The following is a 21,679-nucleotide window of genomic DNA, read 5'->3' as shown; positions in this document are numbered from 1 at the left end:
TGTCGTGGGAGAAGTATGCATAGACAGGATACGCGGACCCGACAATGTAGACGCCCTACGAACAAACCTATTGGAGAACGGTCGTGCATCCCGCTTCAAACCATGTCCGAACCACTTCCTGGTACACGAGAAGCTCAAGACCAGAAGGATACATGGAGACGTGCTTGTGGCAGACAAATGCACCAATTCCCTATGGTGTACGACGTTCCAGACAACGAAGGACGATGACAAAAAGGCTCCATCAATGGAGGATAAAGAATTCCTGAGGTTAATGGATAAGGAGCTCTTTAAGGACAAACTAGGCAGTTGGGTAGCCCCGTTACCATTCCATTCACCAAGAAGACGTTTCGCAAACAACAGAGACAACGCCATGTCTAGGCTCACTTCGCTCCGCCGTAACTTGCAAAGGAAACCGGAGACCAAGAAACACTTTGTGGCCTTCATGCAGAAGATATTCCTCAGTGGTCACGCAGAACCGGCGCCCCCACTGATGGAAGGTGAAGAATGCTGGTACCTACCGTCATTTGGTTTCTACAACCCCCAGAAACCTGGCCAAATCCGAGTATTATTCGATTCCAACACTCAGCACCAGGGAGTCTCCCTAAACAATGTTCTCCTCACCGGACCGGACCGGACCAACAGTCTTCTGGGAGTGTTGATCCACTTCCGCAAGGAGCCAATCGCCATAACAGCAGACATCCAACAGATGTTCCACTACATCCTTGTGCGAGAAGACAACCGAAACTACCTAAGGTTCCTGTGGTACCAGAATGACGACATAAAGGTCGAAATCATAGAGTACCGCATGAAAGTACATGTCTTCGGTAAAAGCCCATCACCTGCGGTGGCTGCCTACGGCCTCAGAAGAACGTCTCAAGAAGGAAAAGCAGTGTTCGTGAAAGATGCGAGGAATTTAGTTGAAAGAGACTTCTATGTAGATGTCGGGTTGAAATCGGTCCCCACCGAAGAAGAAGCCATATATCTACTTAAAAGGACACAAAAGATGTTAGCAAACGCCAACCTAAGATTGCATAAAATAGGGTCCACTAGCGCCATAGTCATGAAGGCGTTCCATGCAGACGATCATGCAAATGATCTTAAGAACTTGGATCTGGGGACAGACATGCCTCCCATACAGCAGAGTCTGGGGATCAGCTGGAATCTCAAAACAAACGCGTTCACATTCCAGGTGTACATCGAAGAAAAACCCTACACCCGACGTGGAGTCCTGGCCACGGTCAATAGTCTTTGCGACCCTCTGGGATTCGTGGCTCCAGTCACTATTCAAGGAAAGTCTCTTCTCAGAGAAATGCCCTTCGAAAAGCAGGAATGGGATACCCCACTACCTCCAGAAAGACAGAAGGAGTGGGAAATGTGGAAGGATTCTTTGAAGATCCTAGAGCAACTTCTGATCCCACGCCCCTACTCACCTACATCTCTCACCGCTGCACAAAACAAAGAGCTTTGCGTGTTCTCAGATGCCTCTACAAAGGCCATAGCATTGGTGGCCTACTTAAAAACCATGGACGTGGGTGGAAGTTACCATATCAGGTTTATCATTGGCAAAGCTAAACTGGTACCACAACCCGACCACACTATACCCAGACTCGAGCTATGTAGTGCAGTATTAGCAGTAGAACTGGCCGAACTTATCGAAAACGAGATGGACTGCAAACCAGATGTTGTCAGATTCTACACAGATAGAAAGGTGGTACTGGGTTACATATGTAACAAGAAAAGAAGATTCTACGTATACATGGCCAACCGTGTAGAAAGAATCTGGAAGTCAACCTAACCAGAACAATGGCACAATGGCTCACAGACCAAAATCCTACAGACCATGCCACCAGGTCAGTGCCTGCAGTGCAACTACAGAACACGTCGTGGTTCACAGGACCAACGTTTCTTACGCTGCCCGCGGAAACGCCATCAACCCCAGCTGCCGACTTCGAACTTGTGGCTCCTGAGGACACGGAGATAAGGCCTCAAGTATCCGTGTTACTCACGAATGTACTGCACAGAAATGCATTCGGATCACGCCGATTCCATCGCTTCTCAAGGTGGACAGCTCTCCTGCGAGCAGTAGCCCATCTGAGGCACATAGCTATCTCCTTCCGCCAGACACCAGGTGGTAAAACGACCGGCTGTCCGGCTGGCACATCTGCAAAGAGTTGCGCACCGTGGACGAAGTTACAAGGGCAAAGGAAACTGTTCTCCGTCATGTTCAGAGAGAGACGTATGCGGAGGAGATCAGTTGCATTCGTGGAGGGAAGCATCCCTAAAAAAAGCCCACTTTGGAAGTTAAATCCCTTCATCGACAATGACAGCCTTATGAAAATAGGAGGCCGCCTCAACAAGTCCCAACTGAGCAGGGAGGAAAGCAATCCTCTTATCATCCCTGGCCGGCATCACATCGCCACTTTGTTGGTGCGCTTCTGCCATGAACAAGGCATGCATCAAGGACGACACTTCACTGAAGGCGCTATCAGGGCAGCAGGCATTTGGGTCTTTGGCATGAAAAGGTGCGTGGCCAGTAATCTCTACAAATGTGTTAGGTGCTGAATGTTGCGGGGCAAAAGCCAAGATCAAAGGATGGCAGACTTACCAATTGATAGACTTAGTACAGAACCCCCCTTTACCTGTGTAAAACTCAATGTTTTTGGACCCTGGATGGTCATCTCACGTAGAACGAGGGGTGGACTAGCGGACAGTAAACAATGGGTGGTACTCTTTACCTGCATGAGTACAAGAGCAATGCACATCGAGATCATAGAATCTATGGACGCTTCGAGCTTCAGAATTCAGAAGATTCTTTGCAGTCAGAGGACCAGTTAAACAAATACGCTCCGATTGCGGCACCAATTTTGTTGGAGCATGTAAGGAATTACAAATAAACACTAAAGATGATAGAGGCCACAGTATCCAGAGATACCTGCACAACCAGGAGTGTACGTGGACATTCAACTCTCCTCACTCTTCTCACATGGGCGGAGCATGGAAACGTATAATCGGGGTGGTTCGGCGTATTTTGGACTCTATGATGCTGAAAACTGATTTGACTCGACTCACCCATGAAGTGTTAACCACATTTATGGCCGAAATATCAGCGATAATTAATGTTAAGCCTTTGATTCCAGTATTAACAGATCCAGAATCGCCAAGTATCCTGACACCAGCAATGCTCCTAACACAGAAAGTAGGGAACATCCCTACCCCAGTCAAAGATTTCAGTTCTAAGGATATGTACAAACGACAGTGGAGGCAGGTGCAGCGCTTGGCCAACACATTTTGGGATCGCTGGAGACACGAATATTTCGTGACACTTCAGGAACGCCATATATGGCAAACTGTTAAACCAGATATCCAAGAAGGGGATGTTCTGTTGAAAGATAAACAGGTGACAAGAAACGAATGGCCTATGGGACTTATTATCAAAACGATCCCAAACAAAGATGGAAAGGTCCGCAAGGTAGAAGTGAGAGTGACCCAACAAGGAATTGCTAAAACCTTTTTAAGACCCATTACAGAGATTATCCTCCTAATGCCTAAATCGCATTATAACAAAGAAGAACTGACTACTAGTTCTGTGGACTCTGAAAGACATTGTGGTGCAACCAGCTAGCCTGGAGCGGTGCATCCACCTGGCATCCTTTGCCAAAGAACCTTGGCCAAGGGACTTTGAAGCCAGGTATACCAGCCGGTATCATCGCTATGTGGATATGGACTTTCGCATTGTTTATGAATGTGATGTTATATTTGTTATGTATTCACACATGTTCCACATAGTTATATAGTGTTATCTCCAGATACCAGACGGGGAGTGTCCTGGAACTAGAATCATAGTTCTGTTTCTTTTTTCCCTTTTTTGCAGCTCTGCCTGCTGGCCCTTTATGTAGTAGTACTTTCCCTGCAGTTAGTCCCAGTGCAGGTGAAATGGATACATTAGTTACTTTATCTCCTAGCCTCCTGAAGTGGTTTCTATGACAACCCCTGTTATTCCCCTGGCATAGTGTACTGTTCCATTACCCCCTGTCTGTATTCACAGTTTCCTCAGCCCAGGCTCTGTTCCTGTGAGACACCCTCCATTTTGCTTTCTTTTCATCTCAGCAGGCTAAGCAAGCACTACTCATGCCCTACAGCTCTTGGTAAGAGTATCGTTTTTATTTTCTTGTCCCTACTATCAAGCACTATTATTGTAGAGAATCTCTCTCTCACTACACCATCTACAAGTAACTTTGTAATCTGCTGCTTTTCAATAAAGTGAAGAAAAAATAAAGAACTTGTGGTGCTTGTTAAAGGAACTAGTTAAGCTGTCTGGCCATATATTACCCAGCGTACTCCCTTTGGCTTCAGAACAAGCTCAGCATGTCTAATACCTTTAGCACATTGGTATCTGCTGTCAGGCACTGCTGTTTTGAAAGATGTGTGCTAATCATTCAACTACAATCTAAAATCTTCACAAGTCACACAAAATGCCCAGTGCCACTGCCACACGTACTGATCATATTCAGTCCGTTGGATATTCTCTTACTCAAAAGAATAGTATATGAGGAGCAGAAATGTTCCAGTTGTCAAACGACTTGACCTGCTTTTTCCGAAAGCCATTACAATTTTTGAAAAACGTGCAAAACTTCCCACTTTTTTAAAAAGGAAAAAAACATTGTGCTGTCTCAGCTGTGTGAATTTCATCATACATTTGTTGTCTTTTGTAAATTAAACTGCAACACCTTTGTACATTTCTAAACAAAGTATGGTGAAGGAAGAAGTCATTATCAGATGGACAAAAATTAAGTGGAAACACAGATGTAATAGCACATTGTACAACCTGCCACTTTTGTCATTATTCAGTATGCAGTGAAGCCATCTCCCCTGTGCTGGAGAAGACTTTAATACTATTTGTTTGGATTAAACTAATCTCTTCTCTAGTCTAGCACATGAAAGACAGCTTAACCATATTTTGAATAAGGCTCATACAGTATGTGTGGGAAGAAAATGTGACATCATCTGTAGCCCTGATTCTGTTCATAGATGCACATCTAATATTACTCAATATATAAATGAATACAAAAATAATTGCAACACATTATAAAAAACATTTATTTTGTCACTTATTATTTTAAAACAAAGCCATCATATACCAGTTATCAGCATTAAAAAAAATCCTCAGTGACTACTTGCAAAATTATATATATTCCATTTCCCCCCAAAAGTACATTGTATATACAGTATATATATACATATATATACATATACATACATATATATATACATACATATATATATATACATACATATATATATACACACACACACACACACACACACACACACACACACACACACACACACACACACACACACACACACACACACACACACACACACACACACACACACACACACACACACACACACACACACACACACACACACACACAGCTGTGATCCACATTATTTCTAGGCAAAAACATCACAATACTTGGATCATGTATGAAGTGCACTGCAAACATTGACTGAGATCAGACAACTGGAAAAACTAAGGGGTTATTTATTAAACTGCAATACTGCTGATCAGGGGAATATTGCATGGAAGTTCCCCTTGACTTCAATGGGAGTTTCAGTCCAACAAAACCCCTACCGGCACTATCAGAGTTTAATGCATTGGCCCCCAAATATTTATTTTTTTATTGCGGAAATTGCAAAACAAACGAATATACACTGGCGACACACTTTATTCGAGCTCGGCTAGTCCCACGAATTCGGGTATACCCGGGTGTATTGAGGTTTGTGACTGTTTTCTGCCTGAGTGCATTGGGTTATTTTCCAGGCAGGGATTGAAGCATTTTATTCCCACTGGCTGCAATACTGCACAGTATATATATATATATATACTGCATTACAATTCATGAATTTATGCCATCTGGTAGACACGCGAAGCATTGCAGCCTATTAAATCCTAATCATTATCATTTAACAGATCAGCCGCCCGTCAGCCAGGCATGAACCCAGGCTGGGAAGGCAAACACAACGGGGCTTGTCAGAGGTGAGGAGCGGCGCATTCCAGGTATCTGCCAGGTACATACTGGGTATTTGCTCGAATAAAGTGTGTCGGTGCAGTATACAGAGCATCTAATGCATGAGAAAGAAGAAATAACACATCACAGTAACTTTAGTCCTTTCCAATGGGGCCAATGTAAAAGTATGCATTGTAGGTCCCTTCTGCAGTTATCTTACTTACAAAAAGCATACATGCCTACAGAGGGACAGGCTATACCACTCCTGACTGAAATCTTCCACCACAATGAATTACAGTATGTCTAAATGAGCACATTCTGTATCAGAGCAATACATTGCATGTCCATCTAGAAGCCTGGGGTTAAAAAAAAGCTCTATATAGTGTAGTAGAAGCTTCAAATCAGGTATAAATGTGCACAACAACTGTTTTGCAATCTACAGCTTCTGAGCACTGCATCGCTAGAGCCTAGAGCGGCATGGTCAACTCCAGTCCTCAAGGGTCATCAACAGGTCAGGTTTTCAGGATATCCTGACCACTGTATGAGCCACTTGTGCTGAAGCAGGGATTTCCTGAAAACCTGACCTATTGGTGTCTGTTGAGGACTGTAGTTGGCCACCCCTGCCCTGGAGTATTTTTTTAAAGAAGTAGCCATTATATACTGATACCAGAATTACAGAAATAAAGTTACTACTTTGGTTGTTGGTGATAATAGATGCGCTTGATGGTTCTATGTTTTTTTTTTTGTTTTTTTTTAGCAAAGCAGAATAAAAAATTATCCTCATTTTATCTAGTAAGAACACCTTACAAGAAAACTTTAAAAAAAATACAGTATTGAGGTTACATTATTAATCAGAATAGTTTTTTCTTGAATAGCTCTGACAGTGTATGCAGCTCTGTACATAGATTTTTGCAGGCACGATTCCCTGCCCCATAGAGCACATCATCTATGTTTTGGTGCCTGAGGCACAGGGAGTTAAAGTGACTTGCCTATGGTCACTAGAAGCTGCCGTCGTGATTTGAATTAAGTTCCCCTGCTTCAATGCAGTGTCGTTTTCAGTGGCAGTGCCCTTACTCACTGAGCTGCTTTTTCAGGCCTGGACAGCTCCATAAATATTGATAGCTCTTAATGCTTAATGCAGGGGTCTCAAACCTAGCCCTCAGGGGCCACGAAAAGGCCAGGTTTTTATAGATATCCCTGCTTCAGTACAGGTGGCTCAATCAGCGGCTCAGAAAGACTGAGCCACTGATTGAGCCACCTGTGCTGAAGCAGGGATATCCATAAAAGCTGGCCTGTTGCTGGCCCTTGAGGACTGAGTTTGAGACCCCTGTTTTAAGGTTTAAGGCCAGCTACTAGTACAGACTGCTGCATCACGTAAACACCATTGTTAGTGGGAGATATAAAACCAGAGTGTTTGATCCTTTCCCTTATTGATCCTATCCCTTATAGGTATCATAATCCACTATTCCAAATCATTCAAATCTGAAGTTTGTTACTTTTTAAAAAAAGCATATACCAAGGCACACGTTGCGAAAATGTGATAATGGATATAGAGATCCATTGTATTGGTTCATATTTTGGACCTTAATAATTCCCTGTGCTTTCTACATACAGTATTAGTATACAGCGTAAGCCCCTATTCTTGATATATGTTTATAGGATGTCCATAAATAACTGTTTTTCTATGTGTTCTTGCCCTTGAAGTCCTGATAGTCCAGTTATATGCAATATATGCAATTGACCTTATAGCTGTATTGTTAAAAGTAAAGTATTTTAAATATTAATGAATTATGTGATTTATTATTGAGATTTTTCAGGAATGTATCAACTAAGGCAACCTCTTGTTCTCTCTTTCTAAAGGAATCCCTCTAGAGAAACGTATTTATTGCCATTCATTGCGATTCATGCACTATTTTCTCTCTTAAAATCCTATTTGCTTATGCCTTGCTTAATATCTCTCATTGAGTTTTAAACATAGAACCTCCCCTTAAAAATATGAAAATACTTTTTTTTTTATTATCTGACAATTTCCATTGCAAAAAGAGAAGAATGTAAATACAAAGTTAAAAAGTCAAAATGTACAAAACGACCAAGATATAAACAAAATAACTGGAAAAAAATCCTGTACAAAATTAAAATCCAACTACAGTTCTGTAAGAAAAAACCTGCATTTCTGTGACCGAGGTCAACTCGTTAGTTATAAACTTTGTAAGCATCTTCACTGCTGGGGAAGACGGCAAGGCATTGAGGCTTCCACCACCAGCAGTGAAGAAGTTTATACTGTGAAATATAGGAAAATAATTCATAATTTATACAGTAAATTTGCCCTGTGGCTTGTGAATTCTTTGGAGGCTGTTCTGACAAACGCACAGCGTTCGTGAATTGGTTAAGGCAGTAAAACATGGAAGGGAAACATTTTTTATATTTTCATTATTAATATTTCAATATTCAATATTTTCCTTCCCCGTATTTAGCTTTTCTAGGGGTCTCTATTGTATGTTCAAAGTTGAGCAGTAAACAGCTTTTTCGAAGTGAGAATGACCACACAGTCAAGATAGTGAATATGGATGCATATTTGCTTTTAAGAAGGAACATCATTTTAATAACCTTTGTTATATGAGAGGGGATTGTCAATATTGTTGCACGCGGGAGCATTGATCAAATAGGGTATCTCAGTTTGGAAGGAAAGAAATGGAGACAATATTGCCACTAAAGGTAAATAATTTCATGGAAGATTAAATTATACCCAGCTTTTCATCTCACTTGAGTCCATAGTGTGACCCACTTTTATAAGTAATTAAGCCATCAATAGCATTTATGGGATTATCTTCCATAACATCCATGCCCATTTCTGGGACACAAGATTCACAGTAATTTATATCTCAGTATCAGTTGCGTATACCGTAGCTTTATTTTAGGTATTCAATGGCTGTGGATTATATAAACCAATCCAAAAAATCTACTTAGTCTGTAGTATACTGATTTTCAGATATTCAGCCGTTTGAAGAAATCCCTCCCATGCTTTGGTTTTTGTGGTCATTTTGAGACAAAAGCTGCCACACCAATCACTGGTAAATTACTGTAGCTATTGTACAGACGTGAAAAGAAAATGTAAGCTGCCTGCCTTCGGGGGGGAACTTATTTCTTCCCCACTGAAAGATCAGAGGACAAACAGGTATATGTGTACCAGCCAAGCATGTTCAGCTGTATGGGTAAAGTAACAATATTAATTTGTACATTACGCTTGATGAAATAACCGAAGTTAGTAGGAAGAAGGTGGAGATGACAGGTGTTCAACCAGATCAAATCTTTAAAGGAACAAAGGCCTTGTAGTAAAATTAGCTGCAAACAATATTAGTGTTAGGCAACATACATTAATGCAGAGGCACTCAACTCCAGCCCTCAAGCCACCCCAAACAGGGCAGGTTTTAAGGATATCCCAGCTGCAGCACAGGTGGCTCAATCAGCGGCTCAGTCATAAGATTAAGCCACTGATTGAGCAACCTGTGCTGAAGCCGGGACTGATTGAGCAACCTGTGCTGAAGCTGGGACTGATTGAGCAACCTGTGCTGAAGCCGGGACTGATTGAGCAACCTGTGCTGAAGCTGGGATGTCCTTAAAACCTGACTTGTTGAGGGGGGGGGGGGGGCTTGAGAAATGGAATTGAGCACCCGTGCACTAATGATTGGTCTTCACTAGTTAAGATCACCCTAAATCAGTTTCAATATACAATACTGTGTGTGTATGTACATATATATATACATATATACATACATACATACAGTCATTCCATAACTACTGTATAACACTGTGTAGGGTAATAGAATAGAATTCTCCTAATTAATTGATCTGGGTTTTCTTATCTCACCTGACTTTCTGATATATTCTTATTACTGTCTTGGTGTCTTCCTACAGCATTACAAATACATTACTCCGCATATAATTTCACTCGGGTAATTTAAATAATACATTTGTAGTTAAGACATTTTCTATTGGAAAGCCAATTTCAGAATGTTTATTATACTAATTTAATGTTCTCTCTTTTATAAGGAAATGACAAGGAGTTAAAATTCTGTAAAATTAACATTTTGTTTTAAATAACAGTCCCTCTTGCTATGGCTTCCGGGTTAAATAGAGAGGCTTGGTTTGAGATTGACATACTGCACACTCCAAAGGGGTATCTGAAATGCACTTATGGATATATATATATATATATATATATATATATATATATATATATATATATATATATATATATCCTCTATTCCAGTTGGTTTAAAAACTTATGGAACATCCAAACTTCCTATCCGTATTGCCATCCAGTGCGTCTGATAAAATAATGTTCCGAGACAGAAATGAGCAAAGCGAAGTTACATGGTTAAGAACAAAATGTCTCTTATAAAACACATGCTTGGATGGATCATATTTTATAAAGAGCACTTGGTTGGTAGCACACCAAGAACTGGTTAAATATCTTCTATGTCACATCCCTGGGTTCTTCAAGCTACTTTTGCTGGAACCATTCCCCACGGCAAGAGCAAATATTTTAGTAGTACTGGCCCAAACAGATCAATTTCCAGAGAGAGGAAGGTCAATTTGCAAAAATACTGGTCTTGTGTCCAGTTCTGTTTGTTTTGTCTCCATGGCCACACGTTATCCATCAAAGGCAAGATATATTCCAGTAGAAAAACATCCTTGAAGTCACAAGGTCACCCAAAATAGGAAAACAAGTTTAGTAGAAACTTCCCAAATGTGACTGCACATGGGTGTTAGGGTGTCGTGGAACATTTGGGTTTGGGTAGATGTTTGCACTAGGGGAACTCCAGTATGGTGACGCTGCTCCAAAGAAGCCCGATGATGTTACTGGCATAGAAGAAGGATGTGAGGGGACGAAATTAACCTTCTGTTGATGGGTGTGGTAGGACGGCATATATGAAAACTCAGATGGGTACTTATACATCGATGTCTCAGTAGGGTGAGGCTGCAGTGCCTGAGCAATGCCGTGAAAGTCAAATTTGTAGGCATAGCGTTTCCCATGGACTTTAGTCATGATGTTTTTATCATAGTAGTATCTTAATGCCCGGCTCAGCTTGTCATAGTTCATATTCGGCTTGCTCTTTCTTTCACCCCAGCGTCTTGCAACCTCGTCTGGGTCCGTCATTTTGAACTCTCCGTTCGTGCCTTCCCAGGTGATGCAGCTAGCATTTGAACTGTCAGATAGCAGCTCCAGGAGAAACTGCCATAGTTGGATCTGACCACTCCCTGAAAAGGACCAACACATTGAAAAGGTCAGGATAAAGATTTTACCCACCTTGTCCTTAACTGCAGACACGTACCCACATTTGCTAATTTTCATTGCCTGGTAAATACCTCAGAGTAACAAAGTAGTTCAGAGGTCAAGGAAACCTATAATTAATAGACCATAGGATGTTGCCAAATCATGTAGATGCACACTGCTTTTGACAAACAACAGACATAAGAGACTTATAACCAGTGGTTGACAAATCACAAAAAAATCTACTCGCCACCTAGTACCAAACGTGTGCTGCTTGGGCCAATATTTACTCGCCCGGGGGTTAAATCCACTCGCCCGGGGCGAGCAAATGCATAGGTTTGTCGAACACTGTGGCAAATATCTATATATATATATATCTATATATCTATATATATATATATATATATATATATTATAGCCCTCAGTGTCCTGGCAGCAGAGAACCAAATTGGGATGATATGCAAGAAATTACAGTACACAGCACTCCCATTGACCTCTTGTCTCCATCCTGCTCCATCAAGAACGACTGCGACTGAAGATTTAATGATGATTTTTCACAATATGGTTAACTAAGTGACTAGTCTTCCATTTTGGTATAATTTGTAGTATATCATATATTTCACACATTTGAGTGCCAAAATCTAGTTTGCAGAATTTATTAAGACTGCTTTCAGCTTGGCTTGCCCCATGTGGGGCGCAACATTCTATCATAGCTGGAACATAAAACGAATGAATGCCTCTACTGCATTATTCTTACCTGGGTTAGCCAATCTGCTGCTCGTGGGTCCTAGTATCTGGTATGGATCTGCAAAAATAAAGAGGTTCTTACAAACGTATTATCAGTGCAATGAAACAACTTCATATATGCTTTGTGCACAGTCTATTTCAGTGGTAGCCACCTCCAGTCCTCAAGGGCAACCAACAAGTCAGGTTTGCAGGATATCCCTGCTTCAGCACTGGTGGCTCAATCAGTGGGTCAGTCTTTGTCTGAGCCACTGATTGAGACACCTCTGCTGAAGCAGGGATATCCTGCAAACCTGACCTGTTAGCCCTGAGGAGTGGAGTTGGCTACCCCAGGTCTATTGCATGCATCATATTCCATTGGTTCTGTATTCTCTACAGCAGTGTTTCCCAACTCCAGTCCTCAGGGAACCCCAACATGTCAGGTCTTAAGGATATCCCTGCTCCAGCACAGGTGGGTCAATCAGTGGCTCAGTGGAGCAGGGAAATCCTTAAGACCTGGCCTGTTGGGGTTCCCTGAGGACTGGAGTTGGGAAACACTGCTCTACAGGATATTGGCACTAGGTCTATGTTAGAGTTTGGGAATTTACACTGTAAGCTATTTAGTCCCAGACCTACTACACTGGTCTAATTAATGGGCAATAAGGTACCTTGGGCTTAGCCCCACTTAGGAAATATGGCTCATCTATATGTTTGAATTAAGTATCTCGTAAGTTATAGATACATAAAAATTAACAACATATAACAACCGTTTGGGTCCCTTAGTGCAAAATAGTGAAAATCTATAGACATTAGTGTTAGTCAGTTTATCTCTCCCTGCATCCAAAGCACACACTTATTTTTTTTGCCTGTATGTAAAACTCTACAGCATTAGCACTTTATAATGAAAACATGTTTCTATAAAAACAGGGTCTTGAACAGCAATATCTTGGTTCCTAGTTTTATAGCCCAAAGAATGTATTTTTACATTTTTTTCATCTATGTAGCAGTAACTGGCTTGTAACATGGATGACTCAATAAGAGAGTTGTTAAAATGTGGATCCTGGATACGCACAGTTATAGATCAGTGTGACCCTGTGCAAGTTATATAATATAATTTGCCCCTAATGCCAAGTATTAGATTGTAAGATTTTCTGGCATTGACCATTGTATTGTATTGTATGTCTTTATTTATATAGCGCCATTAATGTACATAGCGCTTCACAGTAGTAATACATGGGGTAATCAAATAAATAACAGATAATATAAATAACAGATCATGGGAATAAGTGCTTTAGACATAAATGTAACATTAAGGAAGAGGAGACCCTGCCCCGAGGAGCTTACAGTCTAATTGGTAGGTAGGGAGAACGTACAGAGACAGTAGGAGGGAGTTCTGGTAAGTGCGTCTGCAGGGGGCCAAGCTTATGTATCATGTGTTCAGAATATCCACAGTGCTATTCATATGCTTCTTTAAGCAACTGTGTCTTAAGGTGGGTCTTAAAGGTGGATAGAGAGGGTGCAAGTCGGGTACTGAGGGGAAGGGCATTCCAGAGGTGTGAGGCAGTCAGTGAAAAAGGTTTAAGGCGGGAGAGGGCTTTAGATACAAAGGGGATAAAAAGAAGACATCCTTGAGAAAAACGCAAGAGTCTGGATGGTGCATAACGGGAAATTAGGGCAGAGATGTAAGGAGGGGCAGAAGAGTGTAAAGCTTTAAAAGTGAGGAGAAGAATGGAGTGTGAGATGCGGGATTTGATCGGAAGCCAGGAGAGGGATTTCATGAGGGGAGATGCTGAGACAGATCTAGGAAAGAGTAGAGTGATTCTGGCAGCAGCTTTTAGGATAGATTGTAGGGGAGACAGGTGAGAGGCAGGAAGGCCGGACAGCAGGAGTTTACAGTAATCAAGACGGGAGAGACTGAGGGCCTGAGTCAGAGTTTTAGCAGTCGAGTAACAGAGGAAAGGGCGTATCTTAGTTATATTGCGGAGGAAAAAGCAACAGGTTTTAGAAATATTTTGAATGTGAGGGGCGAATGTGAGAGAGGAGTCGAGTGTGATCCCTAGGCAGCGTGCTTGGGCTACTGGGTGAATGATGGTAGTTCCAACAGTGATGTGGAAGGAGGTAGTAGGGCCAGGTTTGGGAGGAAGAATGAGGAGCTCTGTTTTAGCCATGTTGAGTTTAAGGCAGGCCTGCACAACTCCAGTCCTCGGGGGCCGCAAACAGGTCAGCCGGGGGGGGGGGGGGGGGCGCAAATAAGTGGCTCAGTATGACTGAGCCATTAATTGAGCCAGCTGTGCTGAAGTAGAGATATCCTGAAAACCTGGCCTGTTTGCGGCCCTCGAGGACTGGAATTGTGCAGGCCTGGTTTAAGGCGACGGAGGGCCATCCAGGATGATATAGCAGAGAGACATTCAGAAACGTTGGTTTGTACAGCAGGTGTAAGGTCGGGTGTTGAAAAGTATATTTGTGTGTCGTCCGCATAGAGGTGATAATTAAACCCAAAAGATGTTATTAGGTCACCTAGAGAGAGTGTGTACAGAGAAAAGAGAAGAGGACCCAGGACAGAGCCCTGGGGTACCATGTGTTATTCAAAGCTGTTAACTACTACCTATTAAGGTACACAGAGAAAGCTGTTTGCAAGGGACCTGTGTTTGCACTGAGCTTATGATTTTTTTTATGTTAACGCCATTTCTGTTGTATAACTCTGGCAGTTTATATTTAAATCACAATAACTATACTAAAATTGTGTCCTAAAATGAGATTGTATTTTCACAGTTATACAGTATGTGGGACTTTACCCATATTAACTAAGATATGTTATGCCTTAAGACACGTTCTGGCACCGGAAGATATTGTACGACCCATTCAAGTGAATGGGCTCCCAGTTGTTTTCTGGCACTGAAAGGTATCTCATAGAGTAGCACTGCTCAGAATGCGAGTAATACGAGTCGTTCAATATGCTCAGATGGCTGAAATGGATGGATGAGATGGATCGGCTGAAAACTCCCATTCTAGTCAATGATGCTATTGGTGCACACTGAATAATACCCTTTATCTATTACACTATCTTTTCATATGCCAGGAATTACACACTATTATTGTTAATGCAATCAACGCGGCGTCATGATCAATTATCTTTAAATAACTTATTTTATTTGCCCACTGATTAACATCCATGCCTCCCTGAAATCCCCTTAAATGATGCAAAATTACTTTAATTTGTCATTTGTATATATCAAATATACAAATCAATGAGCAAAACCATAATTGCTAATTATTTAGCTAATGATGGAAGATGGGTAAATATATTTGTTACGTCTAAAGCTACTGCTTATGTAATTTAATAAAATGAATACATTTTTACTCATGTACACAGCGTCAACTATTTTTGTATTCTATGTATTTGGTGTTTTGGGGCATTCACCATTTAGCTGGACGCTCTGGGCTTTGGAGATCTGCACATTTTTTCTAGATTTTTCTCTTTTTTTGAGTCCTCAGTCACACATTTTTAATACATTTGCTGCCATGTGACATTTTTCATAAGGTGTTGGTGGTACCTGGTTGTGGACGCTGCTGTTCGGTGCTTTTGTTCACATTTTGGGTTCCTCCCACTGGGGGACCTGAAAAACAATGACAGTAGTGTCAGAAACTGATGTTCCCTGTTACAATAGTTGAGGTCATATATATAAGCATAAGCCTATAGGGGAACCATGTTGAATGGTTTTGCAGCAAAAGGTGGCACTGTGTGATCATTTGCATGTAATTTCCCAGAATCCCTTGCTGCAGTGGAAGTGCTGTGTGCTGGGTGATAATGGTGAAAGGCCCTTTGCTGTGGAGGGTTTTTGTCACTTTTTTACCCACCATAACTTAACTAAGTGTATATATATACACACATACACACACTATATATTTATATTTATATATACACACATATATATATATATATACACACACACATATATATATATACACACATATATATATATATATATACTGTATATATATATACATATACACAATATATATATATATATATATATATATATATATATATATATATATATATATATATATATATATATATATAAACCATAATACTGAGTTAAGTTATGGTGAGTAAAAAAAGTGACAAAAACCCTCCACAGGAAAGCAAATATGCAAATATAGCTGTATGCTCATCTGCATGTCTTAGGCAGGTCTGCAACCCCGCCTTTCCCCATTATCACCCAGCATACAGCACTTCCACTGCAGCAAGGGATTCTGGAAAATTACATGCAAATGAGCACACAGTGTCACTTTTTGCCTCAATAACCATTTTTAACATGGTTCCCTATAGGCTTAAGCTTGCTGCATGGTCACAGCTTTGAGCACAGCCAGGGTTAAGGTGCATACCCAGAAAACCACCCACAGACAGCTGTTTCGACCTTGATGGGTCTCGTCAGTGTGGGGTTGATTTTACTGGGAATGCAAGAGAGGCTATGGGATAGGCTAAACCATAATACTGAGTTAAGTTATGGTGAGTAGCAAGCTTAAGCCTATAGGGAACCATGTTAAAAATGGTTATTGAGGCAAAAAGTGACACTGTGTGCTCATTTGCATGTCATTTCCCAGAATCCCTTGCTGCAGTGGAAGTGCTGTATGCTGGGTGATAATGGGGAAAGGCGGGGTTGCAGACCTGCCTAAGACATGCAGATGAGCATACAGCTATATTTGCATATTTGCTTTCCTGTGGAGGGTTTTTGTCACTTTTTTTACTCACCATAACTTAACTCAGTATTATGGTTTAGCCTATCCCATAGCCTCTCTTGCATTCCCAGTAAAATCAACCCCACACTGACGAGACCCATCAAGGTCGAAACAGCTGTCTGTGGGTGGTTTTCTGGGTATGCACCTTAACCCTGGCTGTGCTCAAAGCTGTGACCATGCAGCAAGCTTAAGCCTATAGGGAACCATGTTAAAAATGGTTATTGAGGCAAAAAGTGACACTGTGTGCTCATTTGCATGTCATTTCCCAGAATCCCTTGCTGCAGTGGAAGTGCTGTATGCTGGGTGATAATGGGGAAAGGCGGGGTTGCAGACCTGCCTAAGACATGCAGATGAGCATACAGCTATATTTGCATATATATATATTTATATATATCTATATATATATATTATATAAATTTGCAATGTGCTCCAGTGGTTATAAACATAATTATATATCAAGATGCAGTCCGAAAGTGAGAAAGTATAGTGACTCTTGCTGTCTGCTTGCTGCTTCTTGAGGGAGGGAATCCCTGAGTCTCCTGAAATAAGTACCTGTATATAGTGATAGAAGCGCATAGGAGAACGGCAGCATCAGAAAATAGCCAAACTTTAATAACAAATTTGATATTAAAGATTGGCTATTTTCTGATGCTACTGTTCTTTTATGTGCTTCTATCACTATATATATCTATATATATATCTATACATATATATATATATATATATATAACCAATCCGGAGAATCCTGTGACATCACTGATCAGCTGTGGACGGCGAAGCAGAGTTGGTGAGATGCACAGCGTGCGCACTCTATATCCGGAGTGTTTGATACATCCACCGGCTGCTATGGTACATGAGTGAGAAACTGCATTTACATCTGCATTATAGCTGGGACTCCGCTGCTATTGGCGATTGAGATTTTTATTCACATACATGCTTTCGGTTCCTGAATTGTTTGTGAGTTCGCATTTTTATTTTTATCCAGTTCCTATAAATTTTAAACTTTAATACACTATGAGTGCGCCTGTTTTTGTTTTTCTTTTTTTATAGATATCCTTGAAGGAGTGGTGATCCTTACAAATAGGCTGCAGAAACTCTGAAGGACAGTGGTTTTGGAACTGGACTAATATTTGTATCGTATTCGCTGTTTTTTTTAATTATATTTTTTACATATTATACTTTCATATTCAGCTGTTATTTGGTTAATATTGTGTGTGTGTGTATATATATATATATATATATATATATATATATATATATATACATACAGGCAGTCCTCGGTTATCCAACACAATGCGTTACTCAAAATGGCGTTGTAAAGCGAAATGTTGTAAAGCAAAACACGTTTTCCCATAGGAACACTGTTTAAATGAAAGGTTCCGTTCCTGAAGGCATTTTTAACACTAAAACACACCAAATATTTTATGCAGGCAATAAGATATGCAGCACACACATAAATTATATAGTGTATATACTGTATTATATATATAATATAACATAATAAATAATATATTATATAGTATAATATAATATTATATAGTATAATATTATATATATACGCTCTTACGACGCTTTGCAACGTTGTTTATGTGAATGTGTATATATACACACACATACTCAACGTTGCAAAGCGTCGTAAGAGCGTTGGATAAGCCATTTTGGCGTTGTAAAAATGAATATAGGTATGCATTGCATAGCGTTGGATAAGCCATTCGTTGTAAAGCGAAGCGTTGTAAAACGAGGACGGCCTGTATATGATACATATTTGATTTATCTGTGGTATTGTTTGGCTATAGGTCTTTCTAATCATTAGTTGTATAGATTCATAAAGTGTGTGTGTGTGTGTGTGTGTGTGTGTGTGTGTGTGTGTGTGTGTGTGTGTGTGTGTGTGTGTGTGTGTGTGTGTGTGTGTGTGTGTGTGTGTGTGTGTGTGTGTGTGTGTGTGTGTGTGTATATATATATAAAGCAGAAAATAGCCGTGTTAGTCTAAGAGTTCCATCAGTTCCATCTTGTGTGATTCACCTGAGATTCAGTCCCATTGGAGAAGTGGCCTGGAATATTTTGCTGTGTGTTTGCAATTAGGAAAGATTCGTTTTGTTATCCCAGTTTTCCAAAGTAAGTGTGTCTTTTACTGTATTTTTGTGTAATATAGTTGTGTGCGTTCATTAGGTGAATAAACACAATTTATTTTTATCTCTCTGCTTGCTCAATCAATGATCCCAGTAATTAAAAGTTGTAATAAGCTGGTTTTCCCATGACAAGCTTTATCTTTCCTTATTGCAAACACACAGTAAAATATTCCAGGCACTTCTCCAATGGGACTGAATCTCAGGTGAATCACACAAGATGGAACTGATGAAACTCTTAGATGGATCACGTATCTGTTGTTTTTTTTTTTTTTTCCTCTCTCTATACTGTTTTAGCCATTGAATCCGTTATCAGTATTGCTTGACCAGAAGAAGAGAGGATAACTCTCGAAAGCTTGTCCTATGACAAATTGTTAGTCCAATAAAAAAGGTATCACCTAATACTGAAGAACTCATTTATTCTGCAATATATATATATATATATATATATATATATATATATATATATATATATATATATATATATATATATATATATATATATATATATTCCATTATAAACACAAAGCATAGGGAAATGCAGAGAGAATTAGTAGCTCAGAGTCGTTTCTCTAAGTGCTTGCTAACTAATCTGGCTGTAATTAAAACAGCAATTTATTTCTATGTGACATATTAGTTAGTTTGTAGAATTTGGTGCATACAATATTGGCTTGCTTTGAAAATCTAATAATGAAGGGCACTTACTTTTAGTGACAGCAGAGCTCATGCTATTTTCCCATCCAGATCTCCTAGCTGCATCATAAGAGGGGTCTGTGGAAAATAAATGCAGGTTAGAGAGCTTTGTACTGTATATTAAAAAAAGGGAAAGCTATAGGAATAATTATCAGAGTGTTACATCTGCACAGCTCCAGCATGCCCGCTCTATACAGTATGAAACATTATTGGTACTACAATTTCTCATCACTGTGCTAGTGTGCCTACAATAGCTGTGTATCAGATACTTTCCCTATATACTACCCCCATATATTTCTGACCACACCAATACCTAGGTAGAGGATGTCTTGTTTTTTATAAAAATAGAACCTCAAATATATTGTGTGTTCTCCTTAAGGAAGGAATTCTCATTAGTAACATGCTTTTCTAACAACATTCACTGCTCCATTTTGCCTTTTTTTACTGAAGGCATAACTATTTTCAGATTTTTTTTTACATTTAGTCAATTCACAGTTCAATTCTTCCTTTCCCAAAGAATATGTTGATGTAAAGACATTGGGGCCTCTGTAAGATTATATTGTTATATATTTGGGCATCAAAATGTTAGTGTTAAAGGTTAACACAAAGCTTCAGATCATGTGCATCGTATGAATGAGGACTTCAGAAACTTGATGCATAAATTGTTGTTTTAAATTATTTTTATTCAATTATGTCAAATACCTGATTGACACAATTTAAATTAAAACCGGATTACATAGTTACATAGTAGATGATGTTGAAAAAATACGTAGGTCCATCAAGTTCAACCTATGCTAAATTTAGACAACAGATACTTTATCTTATATCTATACTTACTTATTGATCCAGAGGAAGGCAAACAAGAAACCCCAGTGATATATCATCCAATGATATCTCATAAGGGGAAAAATAAATTCCTTCCTGACTCCAAGAATTGGCAATTGGATTAATCCCTGGATCAACATCCTTCCCATGAATACTTATTTGGTATATCCCTGTATACCTTTCCCATCTAAAAAGATGTCCAACCTTTTTTTGAACAAATCTATTGTATCTGCCATCACAGTCTCCATGGGTAATGAATTCCACATTTTAACTGCCCTTACTGTAAAGAACCCATTCCTTTGTTGCTGGTGAAATTTCCTTTCATCCAGCCTTAAAGGATGGCCCGAGTCCTTTGTACTGCCCGTGGGATGAATAGTTCTTTTGAAAGCTATTTGTATTATCCCCAAATATATTTGTATATAGTTATCATATCCCCTCTTAGACGCCTCTTTTCTAATGTAAATAAATCTAATTTAGCTAGCCTCTCCTCATAACTTAGATTGTCCATCCCCTTTATTAATTTGGTGGCTCTTCTCTGCACACTCTAGTTCCATAATGTCTTTTCTTAGGATTGGTGTCCAAAATTGTACTCCATATTCAAGGTGTGAGCTTACTAATGCTTTGTAAAGGGGCATAATTATGTTTACTTCCCTTCCATCCATTGCCCGTTTGATGCAAGATAAGATCTTGTTTGCCTTTGCAGCTACTGCATGAATTTGGGCACTATTGCAAAGCCTGCTGTCTACAAGCACTCCTAAATCCTTATCCATCAAGGATTCCCGCAATATATCTCCATTTAATTTGTAAGTCGCCTTTTTATTCTTGCATCCCAAATGCATAACCTTACATTTATCTGTATTAAACCTCATCTGCCATTTATCTGCCCACATTTCCAGTCTCTCCAAGTCCTTCTGGAGAGAAATTACATCCTGCTCTGATTCTATTACCTTACACAATTTAGTATCATCAGCAAAGATGGAGACTTGGCTCTCGATCCCAACATCAAGGTCATTAATAAACAAGTTAAAAAGCAGGGGTCCCAGTACCGATCCCTGAGGTATTCCACTCACGACTTTAACCCAACCTGAAAAAGTTCTATTTATGACAACCCTCTATTGTCTGTCCTTTAACCAGTTTTCAATCCAGGTGCATACATTATTACTGAGTACAATTTGCTTTATTTTGTACACCAACCTCTTGTGTGAAACCGTATCAATAGCCTTTGCAAAATCTAAGTAGACCACATCAATTGCATTACCCTGGTCTAAATTCCTACTTAC

General features: G+C 40.0%; 1 protein-coding gene across 2 annotated transcripts in view; it reads right to left on the bottom strand.

The window, feature by feature from the left end:
* Positions 1-5,109: 5,109 nt before the first annotated feature.
* Positions 5,110-21,679, bottom strand: part of FLI1 (Fli-1 proto-oncogene, ETS transcription factor) — a 106,990-nt gene continuing 90,420 nt past the window's right edge. For both annotated transcript variants that reach the window (XM_075603311.1, XM_075603313.1), the window contains 4 exons: positions 19,587-19,652; positions 15,567-15,629; positions 12,047-12,094; positions 5,110-11,276 (listed from right to left, as the gene is read on the bottom strand). In XM_075603311.1, coding sequence (XP_075459426.1) covers positions 10,747-11,276; positions 12,047-12,094; positions 15,567-15,629; positions 19,587-19,652 — 707 coding nt within the window. In that variant the 3' untranslated portion in view covers positions 5,110-10,746. The remainder of the gene's footprint in view (positions 11,277-12,046; positions 12,095-15,566; positions 15,630-19,586; positions 19,653-21,679) is intronic.

This window comes from Ascaphus truei, chromosome 6 (assembly GCF_040206685.1).
Source record: "Ascaphus truei isolate aAscTru1 chromosome 6, aAscTru1.hap1, whole genome shotgun sequence".
In the NCBI taxonomy this organism is placed as follows: Eukaryota; Metazoa; Chordata; class Amphibia; order Anura; family Ascaphidae; genus Ascaphus; species Ascaphus truei.
The sequence above is the reverse complement of the archived record's forward strand: the minus strand, read 5'-3'. Positions and strand labels throughout refer to the sequence as shown.